The 27,243-nt window shown below is 37.6% G+C and overlaps 1 protein-coding gene across 2 annotated transcripts in view; it reads right to left on the reverse strand.

Moving 5' to 3' along the window:
• Positions 1-6,918: 6,918 nt before the first annotated feature.
• Positions 6,919-27,243, reverse strand: part of CPXM2 (carboxypeptidase X, M14 family member 2) — a 72,438-nt gene continuing 52,113 nt past the window's right edge. For both annotated transcript variants that reach the window (XM_068689085.1, XM_068689086.1), the window contains 7 exons: positions 23,445-23,568; positions 21,868-22,064; positions 20,846-21,025; positions 19,639-19,936; positions 16,054-16,193; positions 14,996-15,095; positions 6,919-9,651 (listed from right to left, as the gene is read on the reverse strand). In XM_068689085.1, coding sequence (XP_068545186.1) covers positions 9,398-9,651; positions 14,996-15,095; positions 16,054-16,193; positions 19,639-19,936; positions 20,846-21,025; positions 21,868-22,064; positions 23,445-23,568 — 1,293 coding nt within the window. In that variant the 3' untranslated portion in view covers positions 6,919-9,397. The remainder of the gene's footprint in view (positions 9,652-14,995; positions 15,096-16,053; positions 16,194-19,638; positions 19,937-20,845; positions 21,026-21,867; positions 22,065-23,444; positions 23,569-27,243) is intronic.

Genomic DNA, 27,243 nt, shown 5'->3' on the forward strand with positions numbered 1-27,243 from the left:
ATAACTACAAGAGTTGGCAGCATTTTATCAGAACTCAAATTACAAGTCATTTTTTAGTAGTGTGTTTACGGCAGCACCCACGATGTGCTGGACCTTTTACAAACATTCAAGTGGCAATGGGTCACAAATTCTTGTGCAGAAAATCATCGTAGTTTCACAGCAGGAATCAGATAAAAAATAACTCTTGGTGAGCCATGACACTGTTTTAAATGTTTGATAAAGAAGTCTTCCAAATGCAGTGACAAAGTGTCTGGGCAATTTTATCTTGACATCAGTAGATTTGGTTTGGCTTCAACAGGTAAACATTTGTTCTTGTTACCTCTGTAAAGCCTCTTTATAACCTGGCTAAAATAAAAACATGGCAAAGATATTTCACATTTCAAGATAGCATTTTCAGATGCAGAATTCACATGAGACATTGGGTTTTCTTTAGCAGGTTTTTGTTTTTTTTTTTTTTTTTTTTTTTTCTATTTTTTTCTCCTTACTTTTTTTGGAGGGTTGGAGGGATATTGAAACAAGTATATTCCATCTCAAGTTCTTAGGCTACAGCTAGATCACTGAAACAAATTCAACAGCATATAATCAGGAAAGCTGATAAATACTATAGACTCCTACACTCTGCTCTGATTGTTACTATAATAAGGCTACATCTGTACAGTTTGGTTTCCTAATGTCAAACAATTGGCAGCTCTGTAGCACTGATGCCCCCTGAGGGCTGCCTGTTCTTCTGATTGCTTCTGTCTACTGCAAGTAAACATGGGAAGTGTACACTATGTGCCCACACAGAAGCATATAAACACACACACACTTGTATTGTCATGGGTCATAATAACTCATTTCTACTCTACCATCTTCAGCATCCTTATTTGCTCCTTTGTCCCCCTCCAGAGTATATTTTATCCCTAATAATACACATTGATTTTATTTTAATTTGTGAATGGATCATTTCAGCATCCTCAACAGTTCTATAACATCTTTCTAGAAACTCAGCACCTCTCCCCAGATTCTCTGATGTGGGACTGTGGTAATTCAGAGCTGTGCCTGTGCCAGGTATGGGCCAAAAAATCTGGAAAACAAGAGGTGAATGGAGTCCCGTCTTGGCTTATTTCACGTTTGCTCCACTGGCTGTCCATCTTCCTGCCATTATAAGAATATTACACCGTTTTCTCTTCCACAACAAATAAGAATTTCATGTCAAATGATTAACTCATTGGTAGAATGCTTCCTTGACCATCTGATTTCCTATCCTGAGCTTTTACCAGCTCTCTTCCAGTTCCCTTGGTGTGAAAAGTACCCCTACTTCCCCTCCTACCAGATCTGAAAATTCAGAGTCATTTTCTGTTATTTGAAAAATTGCAGTTATCAATGTTCAGGGAGAAATGATTTGTGAGCATCTGCTTCTGAACTCTCTGGTTTGGGCCAGAAATCTTGAAATGCCATCACTATGGCTGTTCTTTGTTGGACATCTCACTGAATGCTTCAAAAGAAAAGACTATTTGAAAAGTCAGGAAAAGGCAAGTTCAGGGAAGATTTTCTTCTGGACAAATAGGTGAAAAGAAGCTTTTGACTGTAATCTTCTTTTCCATGTTTCGGCTTTGCCCTGAAAATCTGTTCTCTCTCTCTCGTTTTTCTTTGTGCTGCTCTCATGCTTTTTCTGTTCTCATTACCCAAACATTAGACCTAAGAAGTTAACATGTTCCCTGCAGATTACAAAGATGAGAGTCTGTGAAGTTCTATTGATTTATACTTTGTGCAGATCTTGTCCACAGTATTTCTTTTCAACCAGTATTTTCAGAAATGGGGAAAGGTTGCACTTCTTCATTGTCCCTGGAGTTTGTGCCAGTAAGCCACAAAACAAGTGGCCAGATGAAACTCCATCATTTTCAAGTGCTTATTACGTTTGATTTTCAGTCCAACAGCAAATCATCCAGCAGTCAAAGAATTAATAATACATTTGAAGAGTGTGATAAGCTGAAAAGCACTCTCTGGAGACCCGTACTGCTTTAAGAATGATAAATTTCTTCTGAAGTCAAGATGGAAATTCATTGGTTAATTTTACAGACACTTTCATTAGTGAGAAACTGATTTTCTTATGCTGGATTTTCTCCAAGTCATGTATGTTTTGCACATCACCTAATGCTGAAGGTGGCATAGTTATTGACAATACAGTGCCATCAGAATTTGAATTTAGAGTGACTCAGACTCATTAAAATGGTCCCTGGTGACCTTTTTAGGGCAACAGTGCTACAAACTGTGCAATGAAACATAACTGCAAAAATTCAATAAAACCACATGCCAAATATCTCTCAAGAATACCTCAAGTTTTAACATTTAAGCAACATAGTGTAGGATTTTAAAGTGGCATAAAAACAGAGGCAAAAAGTGATAGCAGAATATTTAGAATTAAACTAAATAAGTAGATTTAACAGTTTACACATAGTTTCTGGTGTAGCTGTTGACATGATTGTCTTGGTCCTTCAACGCAAACATAGGGGGGCTGAAATGTTGCCAGAAAGCATTATGTTATCAGAGCAGCTCTAGATGTGATTCATTACCAAAAGTAGAAGAATAAGCTTTTGCATTTGGAAGATACAGGGTAGATAATAGACACAGAGCCTGTTTTCCCATTCACTTCCCACTCTTTTCCTGGTTTTACTATAAATCTATCCGTTTTGTTTCTGAAGATCTGATCTGAACTTGAGGCCACCAGGAGCTGATCAGTGAGCTGGCATAGAGCTATGGCATGCTTCTGGAAGACAACCAAAGTAATAAGTAATGACTCAATTTGCCTTCAAATTAGAGGTCTCAGGAAACTGTAGTAAATAGGAATGTAGGAATGTGATTTTAAAGCCCTTTACATTACAAAAAAAAAAAAAAAAGAAAGAAAGAAAAACAAGAAAATCACAACAAACCACAAACAAAACACCTGAGGCCATGTAATCAGATTCGGGTCCTTGTGGTAAGAAATAGATCTCAAATTTAAATCCCTCTGGTCTATTCAAGTGAGATTATGCTGTCATTGATCCTTATTAACCTAGGTATTGAATTTCTGTCACATCTAAAACATGAAAAGTAATTCCATTTTTCATACCTTACTTGCTGACAATAATGCTGGCTGAATTTTGTTAGATCTTTAAATGATGGTTTACCCTGAATGCTCTTTTCTGTTGCTCTTGGGAGAGTACTGAGTTAATAAGAATGACTGTGGTGTTGACATAAGTGGTGTATTGAATTCTAGACAGCAGCTGCTGCAAATTAAGTGAGAGTTAATGATTAGAATAATTAAAATATCAGGTGATTGATGTAACTGAATATGATAATAGGTGGAAATTGTTGTTAACATTTTTCTCTAAACAACACCAGTATTTCAGAATACACCACAGAGATTTGGAATGGAAATTAATTTAAAAGAAAAGAGAAAGCTTTCTTTCCACAGCCATGTTTTGGTATTGATATTGATAAATATTATTCAAAAATGCAGAGAAAGACTTTTGCTTGTTTATTTTGCTTGCTGAAAAAAAATATACATTTTTTCTCATCTCATTCTCAGCCCATTCTTAATAAGTATTTTTAAACTGATGTTATCACAAGCCTATCTGGGATCCTACTGTCTGGGCACTTAGCAAGCTGCCATCCTTGAAACTACATACTGGCTCACTCCATTTATGTATTTCTTTAGATCTGGATATGCCCTCTTCCATATACTGTTTTCTGGCCTTGGAATTCACTCTGTGAACATTGAAGCTTTATCTTATGGGACACCATCTTTCAGATGCTATCAGGCTCAGTCTACATGAAACATCACAGTTCCTCAGTGCAGAGCAAAGGGCAGGATGGTTTGTTATTTAACCCACTGGAGACAAGTGATCATTTTGGTACAGAACTCAACTTTAAATACATCTATATTTTTTTCATAAAGTCTTGCAGAAATTATAAAAATCTGAATGAGCCTGGCTGATGAGGAGAGGTAAGTGCCTGAAAGGTCTCTGAAGATCAATTTTGTAGAGAGAGTCAAGCAAAGAGGCCTGAGCAGAAAACTGCAGGGGATATTACTTAACCTAGCCTGTACAAACCACCAGACACAAGGCAAGTGAAGGTGGGTGTATAACCTCTTAGAGCCTGGCTCTCTGTGTCAGATTATTGAAGGTGTTCATATGAATGAAAAGGCAGATAGCATGGAAAAACAGATATAATGTACCTTTATATTCATTACCTGAGCGTTTTTTTTTTTTTTTTAAATTGATAAATGTTTTATTTTCAGCTAGTAATGAGTTAAAATGGTATACCAAAAATCATCCAATAAACTTAGCCCCTCTGAAATTTAAAGGCATAAACCCATCCTTTTGCTGCCTAATGAGCAAGGAGCATACAATGAACGGAAGAATACTGTTTAAAATATTCAGTGTAGAGAAATAATCCAAATCTCCATTAAAGAAAAAAAAAATAAATAAAAAGGTAATTTGCCAGGTTAAGAAGACAGAGCAGCTACCTGTCTTTCAAATTGTCCTGCAAACCTGAACGTGGAGTTGGTGGATTTGTAAATCTCACCTAGACTTACTCTGGCAATATACGCTGCACAATGATGACTACATCAGTGGAGGTTAGCAGACAATAGTTATTTACTGACTTACTGTTCCAGGCACAAGATTGCATTCACCATGATGGCTTCATTGACCATAAATTTTGCTGCTCAAAAATCTTATTAAAGTGTCACAGTGAAATACAAAAATGTCATCTCAAGCTAAATGACCTTTAAAAAGAAATTAAAGATTAGTAAGCACATCTGACTATGTATAAATGTGATTTAAGCTTGGCAAAATGAGGAAATACCTTAAACATCTACAAGTTAATCTTCTGAAGCTTAAAAACATTCATAGCTTTTTATTAAGGACTGGTTCACCTATTATACGTATTAATGGAGAGGACTCAAAAAAGTGCTTGCCATTGTGGTAGCACAGATAAGCACAGGCAAAAGCGGTACTAAAATTACCCATGAAATCATCTGTAAAAAAGCAGTGCCCCTCTCTCTGTGTGTGCAACAGCTACAGAAAGAAAGAAAGAAAGAAAGAAAGAAAGAAAGAAAGAAAGAGAGAAAGAGAGAAAGAGAGAAAGAGAGAAAGAGAGAAAGAGAAAGAAAGAAAGAAAGAAAGAAAGAAAGAAAGAAAGAAAGAAAGAAAGAAAGAAAGAAAGAAAGAAAGAAAGAAAGAAAGAAAGAAAGAAAGAAAGAAAGAAAGAAAGAAAAGAAAAAGTATTTGAAAGGTATGTCCTCTTATTGAATAAGAAATAGAGCTGCTTTGCTCTCTTGTTGGATAGTTGGTCAGTGTATACATAGCTGCTTATCCTGCGATGTTCCCATGCCAGCCTAGCATCATACCACAGCAGGACATGATACTGCTCCAATCCATACCATTGGTATAGGCTTTTCCTCATGCCAGGCTGGTGGCTGCAACCTGGCTGAATTCACATGGGTACCCTACAAAGTTAAATGAGGCACTTCTGCCTCCAAACTTGGATATTTTACATACCAACTTTAAAGGTTAACTAATGAAAGCTGTTGGTGCGACACCATTTGTACTCTGTTTCAAGTTAACTCATCTTTCTTCAGGCGTTTCTCAGAAAGGTCCAGCACCCACTGTAGAATGATGAGAGGCAAGTAAATATGGTCATATAACTGTCACTGACAGTTAAAATCCATGCTTTGTGAAGATATCCCAAATTCACTGAAAACAATGAGCTAAATTTAGAGGGAAAAATGGATAAGGGAAGGAAAAGTATTTGGTAAAAGAAGTTGAAAATACACAACAGGCTTAAAACATTCAATGAAACATTGCATTTCCTCTTCAGTGTAGTCAATAACTTAATCTGCATTCATTTTTATCAGTGTATTTTACCCACAATGAGTTCAACATCACAATACTCAGATAATCCTACTTGTCTTCTGGTGCCAGCAGATTAAATTTGAGTTAGAGATTACCAAGATTCAGTACACTCATACCAACATGTGTAAGTAGATATCGTTTTAGTAGATACAGTACTATTGGCTTCAGCATTCTCAAGCCAATTTGCAGATACTAAGACCTGTCTTCCAGTGGGCAGCATACCTGTAGTAACTAAAAAGGATGACAAAAATTGAGAGGTGGTTATAGAAACTATGATAATTAAACAGATAAAAAATGAATAACTAGATGGCATGACATGGGGACTCAAGGAGAAGCCAGCCAGCTCATGCTGTGTTTTATGACTGTCAGCACTCTGCATGGGAGCAGAAGACTGATGGCTGGTATTATCAAAGAGAGTGGAATACATCCTGTTACAACCTTTTATTTGTTCAACCTTTACTGCGTGGGTGAGATTGTGGAGCTGAATTTCTTATTACTTGAAATAATTGTATTTTTTTCCTTTATATCAGGAATGATCAAAGCTCGGAAAAATCCTCATATATGTAGCTGTTAAAATGAAACTGTAATTATAAAAGGAGTGTATCTATCTTAAGATTTATTTCCTTTCTTTTCTTTAGGGTTACAAATTTTCCTACAACAATAAAATGAAAGGAGATAAAAAACACAGAATTTAGAATAAAATACTATTTTAAAGATGGGGAAAAAGTAGATAACTAGAAAATACTGGCATCTGAATTTATTGGTTTGTGGCATGGATATATGTGGAGATTAAATAGCAGTACCATGTATTTAAAAAGAAAAAAAAAAAAAAAAAAAAAAAGGAAAGAACATTTTAACTCCCAAGTGCATTACTATAGTAGCAAATAGGGCACACTTCATTTTGCTATTATTGTATTCAGGGCAGGCATAAGCATCTTATCTCAGCATGAGATATTCACGTGTCTGAAGTTACTAGTAAAATTCCTTTGAACTTGAGCGTTCAGTTTAAAGGTGCTGAACAAACACAAAATAATTGCAGTGATGACTATACTTGATGTCTATTAGGCCATTTATTTAGTAATGCCTGGACCAAAACAGACTAAGGTCACCTGCATTAGTCATAGTTCTGCTACACTCAAGTACATTTAAGCACTAGTCACTGCCAACAGAGAACACCAGGGCCACTGTCTTCAGCATTTATGTTAGTGAGGTCTGCAACAATCAGAATCCACTTTATTTTAGCTAACAGACATCAAATGCCTTCCCATGAGATCCACTTCTCACTACTGAACAAAAAATGTCTTGTTTGTTGAGATAACCTGATACCTGGGAACAGAGCATAGGGACAGTTGGGTTTATAAAGTTAATCTCAGAACAGCCTGAAAAGGTATTGCAAGGTAGAAAGAACTGACCTGTCAGGACTGACCGTCCAGCTAGCGATTTCCACCTTCAATCTGAATATTAGTGAATTAAATGTGCCTCCTCATTGCCCTGTTTGCATCTTTGTGCAAACAACCCCCCATCAAAATGACTGGGACTTCGTAGGATTCAAGAAAGAAGTTACCTAAGGAACTTCATCAGTTCATAACACAAAAATCAGGCATGCTGGCAAATTAGCAGGAAAATTAGCAGGAAAATTTTTATGCTGTCACTACTAAAAAAAAAAAAAAAAAAAAAAAAAAAGTTTCTCATCATTACCTGAAAAAAGAATGAAATCACTTGTCCTTTCTCAGATGCTAAAAAAAACCTTCTTGACAACTTTGCTGTTAAGTTTGTAGCTCAAAATAAAAATATGGAACACAGAATGTTGTAAAGGTGGTAAATAGAGTGAAAAAAGTAAAACATCATTCAAAATGCTAATGTGACGATTGGATTATTTTGTTTACATCTATTATTTAATTTAAATGATGTTGACTAGGAGCTGGAGTTCCATAATTTCAGTTATAGAAAATTATGTGTGCACCCTGTTATTTTCTTTGTGCCTTTGCTGTCAAATACATTGCTGTTATTTAATGGAATTTGCAGAACAAGCATAGGCTGGAATTGTCTATGAAATTTAATAATAGGACTATTTATTATGCAAGGGTTCATGATTATATTATTCATTCTGAAATCTTTTGCCTTTTGTGTTTACAAGATTCTTTGCTGACAAGAAAAAAGATTTAGCACAGATGGCAAGCAATATTTTTACAGTAAGTTTTCTATTTAGTTTATTTCTCCTGTTTTGAGTGATAGTTGGGTGAATGTCTTTTCCAAGAACCATATCAAGATAGGCAAGAACTGTAATAGCAATTAAAAAGTTTTAAACAAACTCTATTTGGAAGTGTACATTGCAGCCTCACTACCATGCATATTAAAAATGTTTGTTTATCCACAGACTTTTGACTGGCTAAAAAGGTACAGCTGGCCCTTCTTTTGGTATAACTAAGGTCATGACATTGAAGTTGACAGAGCAAAGTTGATTTTCACCAGCTGATGGTTTGATGAGTGTTTATTTAGTTCATTCTTTCCTAGATCTGATCTGCATCTTTACCAAACCTCAATCCTATCCTGCTGTACAACTTTGTTACTTACAAGGCAATAAAAAAGCAGAAATCCAGCACTAAGAGTAGTGAGGCCAGAAAAGCAGTAGCTGTAGTGGTAAGATGAAGAGACCATGTAGAGGAACATTGAATTTTTTGCATGTTATGAAAGTCAGGGACACAAGGTGTGCATGAGCACAAAAGGCACTTATAGGCAGGCCAGAATCAAGGAAAAAGATGCTGCCAGGGGATTTGTGAACTATATACATGCCCATGACCAAGCCTGCATCTATGATGAAAGCTTCATTTTGAGTCCTTCTCCTGGGTCAGAGAGGATGCGCTATGGCACAGTGCTGCAGTGATGTTTATCAAGCAACTTTTTCTTAGAGGTTTAGAAAATACAGCTTTTTAAACCAGAAGTGAAAATGTTCTGGGCATTAAGTTCAGCAATCAGATTATGATGCTTGTCCAAAAGTCTCTTTCAGGGAAAGAGACTGAAATTTGACACATTTTAATAATGTTCAGCAGAAGCTGTGCCCTCTCAGCTTTCCTCCCATATGTGGATAAAATGTAAAGAGCGTTAAAACTTTTTTGAATTGCAAAAATATATCAATTTTATACTTTAGAAACACCATTTTTCATTTTTTTCTTTCAAAACAACATTTCTCATGTACAAGTATCTCTTTTTTTTTTTCTTTTCTATATTTAAAGAAAACAGATTTACAAAGGATTAAATAATCCACAGGCAAAAAAAAAATCACTTCAGTTTAACTCAAAACATCTTTTTACATTCCTTCCGCCTCTCCCCCCACACACTGGGGCTTATTTCTCTTCAACTCAAACTGAATTTTGTTTCCAAAAATTTTTCTCCAAAATGACAAACCCACATCCAGCTCCCCTAACAGAAAGGCCTCGTGCAGGAAAATGCGTATGAAGAGATGGGCTACATAACTCTCACTACTGCTACAGCTGGGCTGATCGAGGCAGAGCTGAGGCCTATCTCCGCTGCCGCCACTGCCGAGCCCGCTGCCGGAGCCGCCGCAGGGACAGGCTGATCGGCTGCTTCCCAAACTTCCTCATAATTTCCTTGATCCTCGCCATGTTGGTTTTGGAGATGGTGAAGTCGCACTGGGTGGCTCCCATGTCATAGCCCACCTCACAGGTCTTGGTGGCGCCGGTGTAGCCCTCTGCTTTCACGCCGACCACGTATTCCCCTGGGTTGAGAAGCCGCCAGTAATCCCCATCAGCTCCTGTTAGGAAAAAGGGATGGTTTTAGGACAGGGCTCATTTCTTAAGCAGGGACCTACTTGCACCACATGAGGTCCTGGCCAGACCACCTGTACACATGTAGGTTGGTGGTGGGGCTATGTGAGAGTGTGTACCATATCGACTCTGAGATCTAAGCATCCCCTTCCATAAAATCTTACATTGAGCTTTATTATGCTATTTTTCTTACAAACTATAATTCATCAGGGTACTTCACCACTTGCTTACCTGTAAATGCATAAACAGAGTCACTGTAATCAACTAAATCACTTGTGCATAAAACATTGTATTTTAACACCTCATTGAATTAGGGCTTTCCTTTCCATTCATCTTGGTTTACCCATATATACACTAGGATGGTTTTAGACTTCTTTTAAAATATTATTTTAACTAGGAAGTATGCATCACTGAGGACTAAAAACAATGAAATATCAACATCTGAAATTAATTTTTCAGCCTATCCAGGGAAGACCCACTGTGGACTGAAAGTGCATATTCAAATATGCAATTATATATATAAATAGAAATGAAACATCTTGCATACAAAGAGTTTTTGTTTATTTGTTTTTAGTACTAATATTTACTGACAGCCCTACTACCACTAGCCTTGGGTTGCTTACAACGTAGTGTTGCAAAAACTAAAGACAATTTGCATGAAAATATTTTATTTGGAAAAAAATCAGACTAGCTGGCTTCTGTTTAAAGAAAAAATATTTTGATTTAGGCCTTTGTAAAACAGAAAGTGTTTACAAGCAGCAAGCGTTAGCAAAACAGCAATATCTACTATACCCTGATATTGAAGCTTTTGACTGCAAGCATGAAATTGTGTGCAAGCACACCTGATACTGTTAGTTCTTGCACACCACCTTGCTCAGGTGTTTCTTTCAGCCACTTCAGCCTTACTTGGTGATGGCCAAGGTTTAGATTTGCTCTTTCTCAAGACCTTAGGAATGGCACTCTTAGAAAGGATCCTCTGAGGAACACTTTATTTAGTTCTTCTCCTTTATTGTTAGGTCCATTGACACCCTAGTGAAGGCTGCATGCCCCCAACTTGCGGCTGTGAATTCATCCCTGCTCAGATGTTGGCTTTAGCCCCTGGGATTCAAAGCTGACCCATAATTTTTGACACGTTTAGCAGGCAGTTCATCACAACCCTGCACAAAGCCAGGAAAAAATCTGCAGGTTCACACACCACAAGGAAACCATTACACATTTGGATATTAAGCTGTTAAGCACGATGCATTTTACCTCCTTTTCATTCACAAGTAACTAGACATTAGTGCTTCTGTCAGCTGTCATCACCCAGAATTTAATACCAGAGTAAAAGGGTAAGGTTGGTTTTTTTTTTGGTTTCTTTTTTTTTTTTTTTAATTAGGTTAAATGATGCAGAAGGTAAAAAATAAATAAATAAAAATCAGAGCAGATGGCAAGAGAAACAATTAAAAATACAGGCACTTTTATCTAATATTAAGACTACTAAAATAACAGTCTCCAATGGAAGAAGGCTGAAGGAAGGCTATGTCCATATCCAATAGCTGGGTCTAGAAAGAAATTTTAATGTCCACTCAGGTAAAATAAAAATGTAGCATATATACATAATATACATATTAGAAATTAAATGTGTCAGACAACTCCAGAAACACTCTAGTTAAGAGGGGTGCTCTTTGAGCCTGATAGGATCAATCAATCAACCTTTTACAACTAAATGACTTTAACTAAATGTTAAGAATTTAAAGACATTATAAAAATTATCCTAATACGCTGTTATCTACAGAGGTCCCAGGAAATCTAGTCATGGTGATGCATGGCCAGGGCATACAATAACTAAAACTTAACTTTTCTCTGCTGAAGAGGCAGTCAGCAAGGAGAAAAAACCTGGAGAATTATAACATTAGAAATATACTTAGCTGAGACTAATGCTATTAAATATTAACTAAATGGTACTTCAAAATCTTTCAGTTTGGTTACATAATGTATGCTGAAAGCATATCAAGTTTACCAAAATACTCATAAATCTTTCTCTGAACACTGTGTGAAATTAAATTAATTATGCTTAATTGCAAAAATCATACAGAAATGTGCATCTGTCTTTGAATTCTGGTGAAGGCTCCAGTACAGAGAAGCTTCACTAGAAGGGAACTGTACATTTCTTGATCAAGACACTAAATACTCCAGGTTTAGCATTGTCTTAATTGTTTACTGCAAGCAGTCAGAGGCTGCCACAGGTTGGGTGGCTTTTGTTTCTGTGGGTACATGCATGTGTGCATACAGGCCGTGATGGGAGGTGTCACAAGAGAGATCTCTAGGCTTTTGGAAGGTGGTCTTTTCTGTAATGACACTTGGCTTGCTTGTTTCCCTCCTGCTAGTATATACAAGCAGTTAAAACACTAGAAATTCCACCTTCCAGTTACTTTTTATTGGAGCTGTCCAGTGGGTGCAGGAGGAGAGGCTCTGTACTATCATGAAAAGGTTGCAGTGGGCTAATTTCTGTATTGAGAGGTCCTTTCCCTATCCTTGCACTTCCACCTGAGCAATCCAAACCTGAAATGCAGGCACAAGTTTGAAAAAACTCAATACGCTCAAGTCTGCTTCCTACTCTGGTAACAGGGCACATTCGATCTACCCATCCAAAAAAAATAATGAGCTAATGCAGTGCAAAAACAAGCAGGTGATATAAAAAAATATAACCTTTTGCCAGATACTTGGGAAGATGCCACTGGCATATGATTTGATATGCCCAGAGGCCATAGTAAGTCACAAACATTTTACAAATTCCTTTCCCTCTTGGTAATGGAAAGTCCACTGACCTCTGCTAGTGGGATCGAGAAGGCACCCCAAATAATTGCCTGCACTTGCAATGTGGGGAAAAAAGGGTGTCTAGTACATTTATCCATCCAATCGATGAACTCTTTTCTGAAGGTTATCTCATAGAGCATAGTCCACATCTAACTGTAACACCATGCAATCAGAGTGAAGCAATAATTACACCTACATCAAAAGAAAATGGAATAATTTTCCATAAAGCTCTTGCTCTCTAAATCAATAATTTCAATTAGCCTGTTAATATTATCAGCTTAGTGCCACCAGTATCCTTTTTCAGTAAGATATATTGTACTTTCAAGAGAAAATAAAGGACTTTTTGTGCACTTTTTTTTTTTGTCCACAGAAAAGAGCAGAGAAATGTTCTCAAAACAAAAAAATATTATTAAAAGGCCTTTTCACACAATTTTGTCTGCTGTACAGGGTAGTCAACAACATCAGTGTACCAAAGAAAAAGCAGGTACCTTACAGCCTAGATCACTTTAAACAAAATTTACATGAATAAAGATAGTGGCCACAATTTTTCTTCCACTTGGACTATTTTTATATCAAGGCAACTCAGACTTTTAAATTGATTCATTTTTCATTTAAAATGTATAAATGAAAGGCAAATTCTGACAACTTGCCTTCTTTCTCTGAAGCTGTGTCATTTTAGCTTTTTTTCTGCACCATAAATTCTGCTGTTTCAAAACCAACATGTACATTATCTGTGTAATATAAAACAAGATAGAACTCCCATCTTCCCATTTATAAAGTGATTCCCAAACACAGTGTCAAATTCAGTATTTCTCATTAAATAAATAAATAAAAATTATGAAACAATTACATTTGCTTGTACCAAGAAGTTCAGATTGACCTTAACCACAGAAGTTCTGCTCAACACCTAATCCAAAGAGCTGCAAGCTTCCCAAGTGCTACAAACTGCATTCTGGAACCTTGCACAGTTATTACCATGCTACCAGGACTTCTTTCCATATGCTTGTCCACTGTTTTTAGACAGCTGATCTTTCTTTCATGTAGAAATCCAGCATACAGAGAGCTGGAGATTAATTTCCCCTTGCATTTGTTTGGTCTCAGGCAGAGTAATATGTTAATTCCATTACCAGAGCAGTGCAACCTACCGTTTATGGCAGTCTTCCAAGACAGGGAAGACCAGCTGATTACTTTCATTCCCACTATCATTTCCCACTGGTCCCATTTTGAAATATTTAAGGAAGAGTCATTATTGCCTAATTAAGTATCTGCCATCCAATGTTTTCTTTAACAACAGAGACATGGTAGCACTGAAGTAAAATTAATTGTAAACTGAGTTAGATATCCCAAGATTATTATCTGCTCAGATAAAACATTGAAGAGTTGGAAGTCTCTTATCTAATGCTCTGTGATGCTCCATAACCTAGGATCAGCCAACAGATCAGTGTGCCATCCTGTACCTCAGCAGCAAGCAATCAGACAGACTCTTGCTAATGACAGGTCTTGCTTGGCCATCTCTTTCCCCACGCTCCTCTCCCTGCTCCGTACTCTCTTTGGATCCTCTAACAACAGAGCTCACAAGCACAGCGATGACCATTTCATAAAGGACTGTATAGGACCTACACAACTACAGCAGCCAATGGACACTATCCAGCCCCCAACCTGCCAACAACAGTTTTCGGGTATTACCATTAATCCTGTCATTGCTGGTATCTATTTAAAGCAGTACTTTATTTAGAACCATGACTCCTTGCCAGGCCATTAAGTAGGCCTGGAATTTACTCTGAATATAAACATCTGTGTCTCGGTATAGACAAAGGCTGTACAAACAAGGCATCTGTCCATTTGTCCATTTATTTATTTTTTTAAATACATATAGAACAGTAATTCTCCGGGCTGCAATCCACCCATTCAAGTCCTTGTTTCAGCTGAGCCCCATCAGGCTATCTTTTATGACGCTTTGCAGAAGACTCTGAAGCGTGTGAAACTCCCCTTCCCTGTAGCAGCTGTTCCTCCTCTGGACACAGCTCTGGATCACATCTCCAACACATTCCCATAACCAGAGAAGCACTCTGTGCAACGAGCTACTACTACAGCCTTGTTTAGCTGTGCTGCGGTTACTCTGGGTTAGAGCTGCATTATCTTTTCATGAGAAAAGGAAGAATGATTTCTCTTTTAACACAGCCTTACTCTGTCTCCAGATTTTGGGTAGATACAGGGATATTTGCTCAGTACTTCAAAAGAGGTGGGAAGAAGAGGAACAGGGTCCAAAAAGAAACCATAGTTCTATTCTCATCTATGCAGCTATGCCATGGAGAGAAGAGCCCCCCAAATACTATCACTTCTGTAATGCTCTCCTTGGATTATCTCTCTGCTGGTTTTCCTCAGGAAAAAAAAAAAAAAAAAAAGACTTCAAAGTTGCAGTGAAGTTATTATTTTTTTTTCTGTTTTTTTTTTTTTTTTTTTTTAACCATAAATTTATTAATTTGTGCTGACTTTTTATTTTAAAACTATTTTTAATTTTATTATTGTTACCTGTGCGAATATCATGGTTAACACCTTCTACCGAAATAATGGCATTTGGGATTCCCCTTCCATGTACATCTTTCACTATGCCTTTGATGCCCCGATGGACCTATGAGGAGAAATAAATAAATAAACATTACACAGCAATGAGCAGTGCCATCATTAGGAAGATAGAGCAATTCATTAATTCCTCATGTCAATTACGTGCATCTTATTCCTGTTTTGGGGTTCACGCTTGTGAATCCATTTACAATGTCTATTGGGATCCTAGAAACATCAAATTCAAGAAACAGATTAAAAAAGCAGATGAAGCAAACATAAAGGGTTTTTAGGTGCTCTTTTCTGGCAAGCTCTGTGGCACATTTACTAAATTTTAACAAGCTTTGTTTTTTTGTCCTCTGAAATTAAGACAGTCTGGCTGAAATTATATGCCTGCTTTGCTTACAGTTAAACTTTCTTTAATAAATATCAATAATCATGCAATTTCTATCACTTGAAGCACAAAGTGTTAGTGAAACCTTACTTTGAAATAGCCTATGAAGTTGAAGGGATGATGTTATCCAAGTAAAATTGCAGGGACTGTATGGCACAGACTTCACATTATAGTGACCATTTCTGTTTTTCACATAAGCACAGTTACAGCTGAAATATTTGCACAATGCAGACAGCTTCTCCTTCCTGGGGATACAATGTGAGCATGAAGCCTAAAAACTACATTTGACTTCCTAAAGCTACCTAGCAGCTTGTGTAGAAACTTCTGCCAGAGCAGGACAATAATTACAGCCATGTAAGAAATATATCAGAAACCCCAGACTGCTTTGAAAACCTCAGTGACAGCATTGGTACAGCATGAGGGGCAAGGCTGGGAGATGCTGAAGGCAGCAGCAGGTGACTCAGCTCCTGCTTTCCATCACAGCAATATCACTGCTCCACTGGGCCTCAGCCCCAATAAAGCTCAACATAAATGGTCACAGCAACCTCAGGGAAAGCCAGAGCTGTTTCTTAAACTCTCTTTCAGTCTGAAAGGAGTCATCAAGTTACTCAGGTGTTGTTCTTCCGTCAAATACCTGCTCCATAAAAACGATCAGGGATTCCCGGTTGTTCTCCCATTCTTCAGGCAACTCGCTCTCATGGGGATACTTGTCACAGCCCACGTAGATGGACAGCTCAAAGCAGTTTGTGTGCAGGTAGCTGAAGTCATTTATGCCTGTCAGAGAGGAGGGATAAAAAAAAAAGAAACAATTTTATTTATTTATTTATTTAAATCTATTATTCAGATCTGGCGATTTTATGTGCAGTAAACAACTTTTTCAAGCAAAAACTCAGATTTTTATCTAGCTGGCTTAGTCTGAAGATCTGGCAAGGAAAATCTTTTTTTTCAGGAATGCCTTGTCTCCTGTAACGAAGCACCAGAGTAACAGCAGAGTAAAGACAGCGTCTCCTCTATATGCTTAAAACAGAGGGCACGAGACCACAGTGTGACAGCCAGGGTCATTGGTTCGCCCCAGCACTGCATCCTCAATTCCTTTGATGCATAGAGCTGTGCCCTTTTGCTATCATAAAACTTAAAGGAGTTAGATATTTAGCAGAAAACAGTACAAAATAAAATAGAAACCTTATCTGGAATAAGTTTACAAGATACTGGTGAAGATTGGAGCACACTAGAAAGATGTTAGGAAAGTAGGTCTCTCTCTACAGCAAGAAGATTACATTCAATAATAAAAATATTTAAATAACTTTATTAATGACATTAGATGTTATCCTTTACAATGCCAAAGATTAGCAGAAAATGCTTTCACCAAGCAGTTTTGAGTGGAAAGAGTTAAAGAAAATAAAAAATCCTGTCCTGTCCAATTACCACATAGCAGTAGCCAAGTATTTAACGAGCCCTCAGTGCCTTCTGGGTGCAGAGCGGGAGGATTATGTAATACAGATGTTACACTTTTTGCATTTGTTGATGGAAAAAGCCTAAATATCAGACAGTGGCATATGCTACTCTGCATAAATGTGCTTCCCTTCCATTTGAGAAACAGTCACAGTTATTTTCCCCTCACATACTATATCGCACCCTGATTAGTCTATTGCGAGATGTTTTGCAACCCACAGTAATTGATCAGTTTTAATACACATATTTTAGAAAATGACATAATGTTGCCAAGAGCAATTTTCCATGTAATGTCTGAACGAGCAAATCCAGCCTCAAAAACATTGGAAATAAATAATAAAAAAATGTTCATCTGTTTTGTGTCTTTGTGCAGTTCATCCACTGCAGAAATATTATAATGTCAAGCTGCTGAAAAACTTGAATTCATTGCCGTCCAGAATACGTGCAGGAAATGGTATGGTTGGCTTTCAAAGGCACTGGGAGATGTTTGATATCTGTGGTGTACCAACTGCTCTAGGGACTCTCTGGTGCTGAGAAGGAATCAGAAAAATCCCTTACAAATTTTTCCCATGGCATGAGCAGCAAAAGGTTTATGTGCATGGTCACTGCAAGGCCACACAACACAGTGGGTGAGGAGGGAGAGGAAGGGCAGCTTCAAGCTCAGCAAACCTATGGGGGCAGCCGACTGCCAGCAGTATGCAGGTGTGTCACCTTGACATCAGTCATTAAGCAAGCAGCTCTTTGGAGAAGAAACTGCTATGCATTGAATTAAAGGGTAAATAAACAGAAAGCTGAGTGACCTACATAACTTCATATATAAAGTCATGGAAAAACAGAGGAAACAAAATGAAAAAAATTTCTCATTTTCCATGAGAAATTTATGTACAAATCTGGAATCGTATTTGAATAACCCTTTACATTGCAAGGTACTGTTGAATAACTGTTGTAGAATGTGTTTATATATATGTGCATGTGTATGTATATGTGTAAATATTTATTTAAGTGCTATACAAATTGTTCTCTTCAATTTCTCTATGTAGAGAAAACATCCAAAACCATCCTGCAGGTTGTAGGGTGAGCTTGCATAGAAATATTGTGAGGTTTAGTCTAGAATCCAAGGTGTAAAGAACAAAGGTAAAAGCAATATTCAAGCATTTTTCTCAAAGACAATCTTGGAAGACTTATTATAATGGCATAAAGCAGGATGTACGATATAATGAGAAACATCCTAACTCAATAAAACAGAACAGATGAACCAAATCCAATATGCAATTGTTACTAAGAAATCAAGATGCTATTCACCATCTATATTGCACACCATTACTTAATGTTACTTAATGCAATATCTGTCAGTGACATGGCCAGTGCCATCTTTTCTGTATTGATTCATAATTATGTTTCTGTAGCACTTAGGAAAATTAAGCTCATAAATTAGATAATTAAGCAGTCAAGTTGGCATTAAGAGTTTGGAGGGTTTTTTTGTTTCTTTTTAGAATTTGCAGAAATGCATAGAAATGTATCATTGGACACTGGCCTTATGATCTGAGCAGTTCAATCTTTCTTCCCCCCAACTTCACCCAGCACTTTTTAACCTCCTGAAAAAATATTTGAAAAGTTAATTCTTGGCTCTAGCCATCAATGGCTGGCCAGCATTAACTGTACACAGGCCAATGTAAAAGATGTGTCCAAAACCGAGAAAGGTTTATGCACTGAAACTACCTGCAAGTTACAAACAAGAGCCAGCTCCAACAAAAACATGTCCACACAGCTGCTTTCTTGCATCTGTTTGCCATTAGGTCTGCAGTGGCTCCTATTGTTATTCAAGTGGTGGCAGGTACGCTGCTTGCTTCTTAATTTCATAGAATATGTTGTCACTTAGAAGCAGTTTTTGAGTAGAAGTGTGATATTCAGCAGAGTGCCTGTTCAGAGCCAGTTTGAGTGCACACCCATAGATAACTGTACCTATTGGGGATAACAATGTGCGTTTAATTGGGCTTCCCTGGAAATAGATGCTCTGTCTGCACTACAGGACACAGTTTCCCCTTTGCACTCTTTGACAGGGAGACAGGTTTGGGCACGCAGCAAATGATGCAGTCTGTAATTTATTCTGGCAGCAAAAATGCTTGTGGAGCCTGGTCAAAGTTTAATCACAAGTGGTCCAAGTCTTTTACAGATAGGATGGGCGCAGGGAAGCAGTAGCTTTCTGTGGCATGTCGTTACAACTCAAATGAACATCACTGGGGGCTGGTCTGCAACAGAATGCAGTGAGCAGAGGCTGAAGTCATAGTTTTCCTGTCTGAGGATTACCAACGGGGCCCAGGCCCCTCTGGGAGTCTCTACCTCGGCTATGACACTGACTACTTCTGGAGTTTGGCAGCAGATTTCTGATGACACCTTCTGAGATGGCAAAATGCTGAGAGGTTTCACCTGCTAAAGGGTTTGAGCTATGTTGTTATTTCCCCAGTTAAATACATAGAACATATAGAAAACATAAATTAACATAATAAAAAAATAAATTGCTTATTAACATAATTACCATAATAAACAAAATAAATTGGAAACCTGGGTAGTAAATGAAATTGTCACTGGGTATTTAGTGACACAGTCTCTGTCAATTTGCTGATACCTCATGACAGGCTTTCAGATGAGGAAATATTCCTCTTGGAGCACATTCCACCACCTTTACCCCCGCTATGAATAGCAGGCAGTGAAGGCATTATCACGTTCAACAGGGTAACGCCACAAGGGAGTTTCCACAGACACCTACTTCCAGCCACGGTATGCCACGATGCCCCGTTAACTGTGCCGTCCTCCTTCTGGAAGTCCTCTGTGTGACACGCTCTCCTCCTCGCGTCCGTCATCAGTCGGTGTGTGGAGGCATAGGAGTATGCAAGCCAGCGAAAGACGTGGTCATCTGGGGTGGGTGTGTAGTCCTGGGTTTTCCACAGGGACCGCACCATGTCGTAGGGGTATGCCACCACCAGCTCTCCTCCCTGCAGATTGCCACCCAGCACAAAAGGAATTTTTTCCATCCATGCGATTATTGCTCGTGTCTCAACTGCCACCTGTGAGAAAGAGCTTTGTTTCAACCTGCGAGTTTTGATAATCTCCTTTCAAAGGTAGACAGGGAGTTGCTAAACATGGAGTGAGCAGCCAGCACAAGACATGTGGCCAAGAAGAAAAGCTTCAGTTAATTATGGTGCCTGCCAGATTCACCTTCAATTCCAGTGACAATCTACAAAAACTAACACAACCTTAACATTTGTAATTTGTGCAAAAGGAACGATCTAAAGCAGCAACCAAGAAAGATATCAGACTGTGCCCACTGGCATCAGCTGAAACAAGTGCTCAAAATGAGGAATTTTAAACATGGAAATAATTCTAAGGCCCATGGAACTGTCACAGTTAAGTGCCTTCCCACAAAACAGGGGAAGCTCAGCCACTATAAACAGTTACTTAAAATGCCATGCAAAAGTAAGTTAAATTTAAACATGGCTAGCATAAGCCACTGCAGTGGTTTTGCATTATGTTATTTTAAACAACATCAAGAAAAAAAATAAAAATAGGAGAAACCTTCATGGTGACTGAGTTGGTAAAGAGCTCATCCATGCAGCAAAGATATGGAGAAGCCTGGTTCACAGACCTGGGCCCTGCTGTGTGTTTCCATTACTTTGCTTCAGCCTCAAATTTGGCTATCACATCCTCCAGGCTCTCCAAATAGCCCAGGGAAAAGATGATGTTCCAGGAATACCCTCCCTTCCTTTCCCTTCCAAAACAGCTTCTGCATGGGACCTAATTATACTTTAAAGTGTAATTTTATTTCCATTGACTATTAAGGAAGCCTAAGCAATTAGTTTGGAGCAGGTATGCAACCTCACCTACGAGCTGCTCATGGTCCTGAGAAGCATAAAGCTCAGTCTTTCAACCTGCCCTGGACTTTGCATTCCCCTCTCTCCAAAACCAGCTTTACTTACAGTGGCATTTTCAGACAAGTACCAGTCAGGAATGGGAATGTGATGGTTTGGAACTTTTCTTTTGCTCTTCTTCTGATCTTCAGACTCCCAAAGCAAAGAGTTTAAATCAGGGAAATTATTGTTGATGTCAATGCCATCCTGAGTCCATCGTCCTAAAGACCAGCCCCCTAATTCTGAACCCTTAGAATGAAAAAAAAAAAAAAAAAAAAAGGAGAAAAGTTCATTGAGAACATGACAACATGTGGTCCCCCAGAAAAGAGTTTGGGGATGTGGCAGAAGTAATTCCATACAGAGAAATAGAAAGACAAACTAATTTTTAACTTTTTTTTTTCTCCCTATTTTACATGAAACCTTGAATAAGATAAAACAAAGCCAGGAAAAATTACCTGGGGCTAGACAAAACATTCTGTTTTGTTTTCAAGGTTTCTACTGAAGACAGGTTTTCCAGAGTTGCACTAGAGATGATAACATATCCCTTTATGGCTGTGAGTGCAGCTTTTGTATTCTAGTCTGCAGCTATAGACTGTCCTGGAAGATTTTCCAGTGCATTTGAATAGAGCCCCTGAATTTTTTCCTTCTGCTGTCTGTCTTCTTCCAGACTGAATTATTACAATGCCTGACACTGTGCACTTCTTAAAGGTGCACTATTAATTTTCAGCTGCAGAGATACACAAATTTTCATAGGCTTAAGATTGGTGTCCCATGAGAAACAGGCTGCATGAATTTTCTATTTTCCATAATGGTGTTCCACTGATCTGTACACCTCAGTATGGTTTGTTCTGGCAGTCTTAGTGCCCCTCCTTTCCATGTACTTCTTCATACTAGCCAACATCACATTAAAAAAATTGTTTCATGCTTTTTCCCCAGGTAAGCTCCAGTGGTTTATTTTTGCTTGCATGGTTTTGGTTTTATCTTTTGAGCTTATTCTTCTGATTGCTTGTAAAATTTGATCCCTGGAAAAAAATAAGAATAAATTGCTTGTTTCATTAACTTGACTGAACTAATTAATTCCTCCATATTACCGCTTTATATGCCTTGTCATATCCATCTGGGTTGACTGAGGGAAGAAGGTGAATTCTTGTATCCTCAATGAGGTGGACAATGCGTGGGTTCCCAGCAAGGTATTCCTGACACATGAACTGCATCAACAAAAGGATTAGCTCACGTCCAAGCACTTCGTTCCCATGAGCTCCTGCAATGTACCGAAATTCTGGTTCACCTGTCAAACACATGGGCCAGAATTGTAGTCAGAACAGCAGATCAAGGATCTACTCAAAACTCATTGATGTCAATCAGCAATTTTTCACTTAAGACAGGTTAGAGAAATGTCTTAACTGAACAAATGATAGGTGAAAATATATAAGAAAAAAATAATTACTTTCTGTACACTTTCTACAACAGGCTCATCAGTATCAGTAATGTCTAAAAGCCACTGTGTAAAAAATCTCAACATTTTCTACTAAAAACAAATTTTTAATTACCTGCTGAAAGTTGAAAACATAGATCTTAGACATTCTGATAGTGTAAAAATAACATGAAAAATACCTTGGTGGTAATTCATTTGGACAGATGTTAAGGCTCTGAAAAGATAATCAGCCAGTAACATTATCTGATTGATCTCTGACTTCACACACTCCTTTTCCTTCACTAATCACAAAATAGGTTCACATATATTTTTCAAGATTATATTGAATTCTACAATACTTGCACTCAACAGCAAAATATGTCAGGAATGATTAGGAAAAGTACTAGCTATTCAAAAAAAAACATAATTCAATTGTCCTTTGTAAGAATAACACTTGCAAACATCAAATACAATAGATCCAAAATGCACAATCTATAATTTGTGCCTAGGTCCACCCTCCCAGCAGCCTGACTGAAGATGCAGTCCCTGTCCCTACCCGCAGTAACAGGGGGGTGAGAGATTCAGGGGTTAAGATCAGCCCCAAGTTTACGGAGAGATGTCATCTGCTCAGCTCCATACTCTACAGCAGAGCATAGAGATGTCTTAGGAGCATGTTGCAGCACTCTTCCTAGCATGGGGTGGGCACCTACTGCGGCATTCACAGGTAAGGTAGAGCACTGTCACCTTTATACCAACAGCTGTCCTAAACAGATCACAGTGAGTTCTTTATTCATCTCCACACAACGACTGAAGACAGAATGAATTTCTGTTCTGAAGGACTATATTACTGTAGGACATTATACCCCAACACTCACCGGTGAAATAACACTGAAAAATCTCACCTGTCTTTGCTTGCAATGCAAAAACTCCCATATAAAAAAGCAAATTCTCATTCAAAACTAAATAAATCCCTAGCACTAAAATTCACTTTTTTTTTTTTTAAATTGTAAAGAATAAAATTCATTATAATTAAAGAATTTGATCCCACATTCAAAATGCTTTCTCGTTGTGCTCTACCTCCTCTTCCCAATTTAGAAATTTAGCACTGAAGTTCCTCCCACATACATTTGAAGTCATTGCTGCCATGAATATAATTCCATCAGGGATAATTACTGCAGATACAGAGAATGAGAAGGGAAAAAAAAAAAAAAAGCCCGACACCCTTCAACAGATTTAGTTTTTCTAAATCCTAACCAACTTCGTGTTCTCCTGGGTTGTCAGAAATCTCAACAGCATACAGCTTTAGTCCTTGGTGGCTTTTTCCAATATTGTAAATTCTTGTGATATTCGGGCACATTTTATTCACCGTTTTCATCAACTGCCAAAAAAAGACAGAATTAGACAGTGCATCATCAACAGATTGACTATTAATTATTTTATTCCAAATTGTTTTTTATCAGAAACTCTTCATTTTCTATTTTATTTCTTAGTTGTAAATGCTTCATACTTAATTTAAAAATTATGGCTTTGCTATCACACAACATAATGCTTGTTCAGCTGGAACAAGTTGAATACTGTCTGCTGAAACAGCAGAGTGTAGATGGGGTTCCAGCTCTTTCTTACACATATCCAATATTATCACAAAATTAACTAAAATGGGTAAGTCTAACAGGAATAACAACAAAGCAAAATAAAAATTATCCTGCATTACTCCTATACTACCAAGAGGTAATAAAACACATGTTCTCAAAACATTACATGCTGTGGGCTGATTAGACACCCCAACACTTCTTCATACATGCTGTGATCAATACAGCTAAATTGACTCAAGATGACCCAAGTGTGTTAACGGCATGGCAATGTGCATACAACACAGGTTCCCACAGACACACTGCCCAGTAAAGATTTCTCTCCCCTTCACCCCATGTAGTGATAACTTCATTCAAAATAAAGAATACCATCCATTTAAACAGCACTGTCCCAGAGAATTCTCATTACACCTGCCACCACCACCGAGACAGAAATCAAGCCCACCCCTGTATTACAATATGAAATTTCATAGGTGTAAAATCGTTACTGTAGACAGTGTTGTTGTGGCCAAAATAGCAAGATAGGTGTTATCTGAATGTCTCCTGTAAACATAGCACAATATACTCCAGGCAAAACTGGTATATCAGATTCCTCTGAATTGATTTACCAGGTTTCAGAAAAAAATAATGACAATACCAACAACCAGTCTGAAGGCATATCTATAGACAAAATCTTTTCATCATTTCTACAGATATTGCATGACATAATCAAAACATAATCAAATAGCCATACTGCTTAATAAAGTGCATAAGGAGGGTCACGGTAAGGGGTGTAGTTATGTTTAAATCAATGGAGGTACACAGATGTCATCCAGATAAAGATAACTGCTATCTAAATCATCCCACAAACAAACAAAACCAATTTTCACTGTGACATTTCAAGTGAACATTAAAATTCACAAACAAGACTGAAAAGATGTGTTCTTACTAAGAAGTTATTGCAAGTAGCTTTAAATGACAAAATTTATCTGTTTTGATTTTTTTTAATGGAAGGGATTAAAGAAAGAAATAAGGACTTTACCGTAAATTGGAACCCGAGGCACTATTAATTAGACAATGTTTCCGTAAACAAGGGTGAATATATTATTGAAGAAGGATTGCAGGAGGATAAAAAACCTCGGCTCAAACAATGTTAATATAGAGACAATACTGGATGATAACAAAGCAGATGATTTAAAAAAATACATTAATTAGATGTGTCCAATTCCCATGCCACCATTTAGCAAATCAAAGTGGAAACACAATTCACATTGGAATGAACATCATTAAAATTCCTCTCATAAAAAACTTCACTTCTATTTATAATCATGCAGAGACCAAAGAGATTTTTTTTCAGGTTTGTTCATCTTGTACATTAGTTTTATACACATGAGAAACAATTTCTTTTGTAAACTTAAGCTCAGCACTCATCTGAAAAATGTACCCAGATATTGTTATCATTAATGTGCTGGTATTATGAATACCCAGCTATTTCCACTGGTTATTATTATTATTTGTTAATGATTTTGGTGTATGTAAATGTGTATACCTTCATTTGCTGTTCCAGCTAAAACACACATAAGAATCAGAGAACATTGTTAAACATTGTGCTAGAAGATGTGTAACAAGTCAAAACCTAGTTTTTTTGAGACAGACCACTTTAAATCTCCATGGTCAAGAACTACTGCACCTGAACCTGCTCACAATGAACCAAAAATACTATCATTGGATATGGAGCCATGGAGCTCTTACTAGGGCCTCACAGACCATCATTAATCCAAGTTCTACTGTGTGTGGATTATTAGTAGTCATCCTGACGGTAGGATGAAAAGGATCATTGTTGGACAAGATACCATTTTTTCTCCACACAGATATTATTTTTTTCCTCACACTTTGCCAACGAGTACAAATATTGAATTTAAATTAGGTCTATTCTATAAGGCTAAGATCCTCTTCCTCTAATGTGTAAATTATGTAATTGTCTCAGCTCTGTGCCTAACCATTCCTCTCCTTACTCTTGAGATTGCAGGAAGCTTCCCTCTGGCTGATGCATTCCTGCAACCATGCAGCTCTCTAAGTTTGAAATAGGGAAGTTAAGCTTGTCCTTGCAGAGATCTCTGTGAAATCATTCTACAGTGCAGAAGCTATTTTTGTGCCTGGCACTACACGGGCATAGGATATCCATGGCATCAATTAAGGAAAGTGGTTAAGAATATGTTAAATTTCATTCCTAGCGAGAAAAATGCCTAGAACCAAGTTTGAAACACACTATAATCAGTGAAAATATTTGTATTGGCCTCAGTAAATTCCTAACCATCTGTTTAATTTCAAGTGTGACTTATTTCCTAAGTTGAATGAAGAACTTTCCTGAATCAGGGCCTCTGCAGTGAGCTATATGTCAGCCGTTTTTTTGACGGTGCAGATATGGTAAGGTAGCTACGTGTTAATATACAAATACAAAATGGGAAACAAACATATTTCATGTTTGCTTTTCTCGTGCCTATTTCCTACAAGCAGCACAATAGGTCACCTGAAATGTTAGTGTTTTCTTTTCACATATGCAAACTGTCAAAGACAATTGAAGACTATAGTCCATCAGGGCTTTATTAACAGCCAGCAGGATTGTAAAACATTTCCAGAGTTATGCTCATTGGCAGCCCTTGTTTGACAGCTCCTGTTTGTTTGTCATTACCTATTATTTATCCTATTAGCACTTTAGGAAGCCTGCAAGCATTCTTTGAAGCAGCCCTGAAAAACTGATGTCTGAAGATCTAATTGTTCAGTTTTGAATAAAAGGCTTATTGAATGTAAGTCTGAGTGCTATCTAAACTTAGAGGAGGCAAAATGGCTCTCCTATCAATGACTTTCTGTTTAGGGCTATTTTTTATCCTGTATGGAGAACTTTCGTCTGAGTCCTGCAACAGAGTAAGTACAAAAAACTCTGCATCTTTTGTTCTGCTTAGGGTCTAACCAGAAATTGCCTCCTCTTTGAGCTCAGAGTTAGAGAGTCAATCTGGCCTTGCATGCAACCCAAGATGCTTCCTGGGTTTTGCTCTAGTCATCTAGATTTCATTGTTTCGCCCTCTGATAAATATGTTCATAAAGTAACATATACAGCTCAAGACAGAAGAACTTTCTGCATTACCATTGCATCACTTCCATAAACAAATCTTGCCATGAAGACCAACATGACTTCAGGAGTGCTTGTAGCCTGACTTTTCCCAAAGGTAAGAATCATGTCCAGTTAACTGGATTCAAAAATTAGCACTCTTATTTCCTAAGGCAGATATGATAGGAATTAGATATTTCATTCTGTTACAAAAACAAAGTTGAACCTTCGGACAAGATTCAGATTCACCTTCTTCTTAAGTTCAAAGCTATTTTAGAATAGGTACTCCTAATACAGAAAAATATATTCGTTTCAGATACTTTTGCAGGATTCCCTCATACCTTTAATTTAATCAGGTGTTTCATTTTATTAGAAA

This window comes from Anas acuta, chromosome 7 (assembly GCF_963932015.1).
Source record: "Anas acuta chromosome 7, bAnaAcu1.1, whole genome shotgun sequence".
NCBI classification, from domain to species: domain Eukaryota; kingdom Metazoa; phylum Chordata; class Aves; order Anseriformes; family Anatidae; genus Anas; species Anas acuta.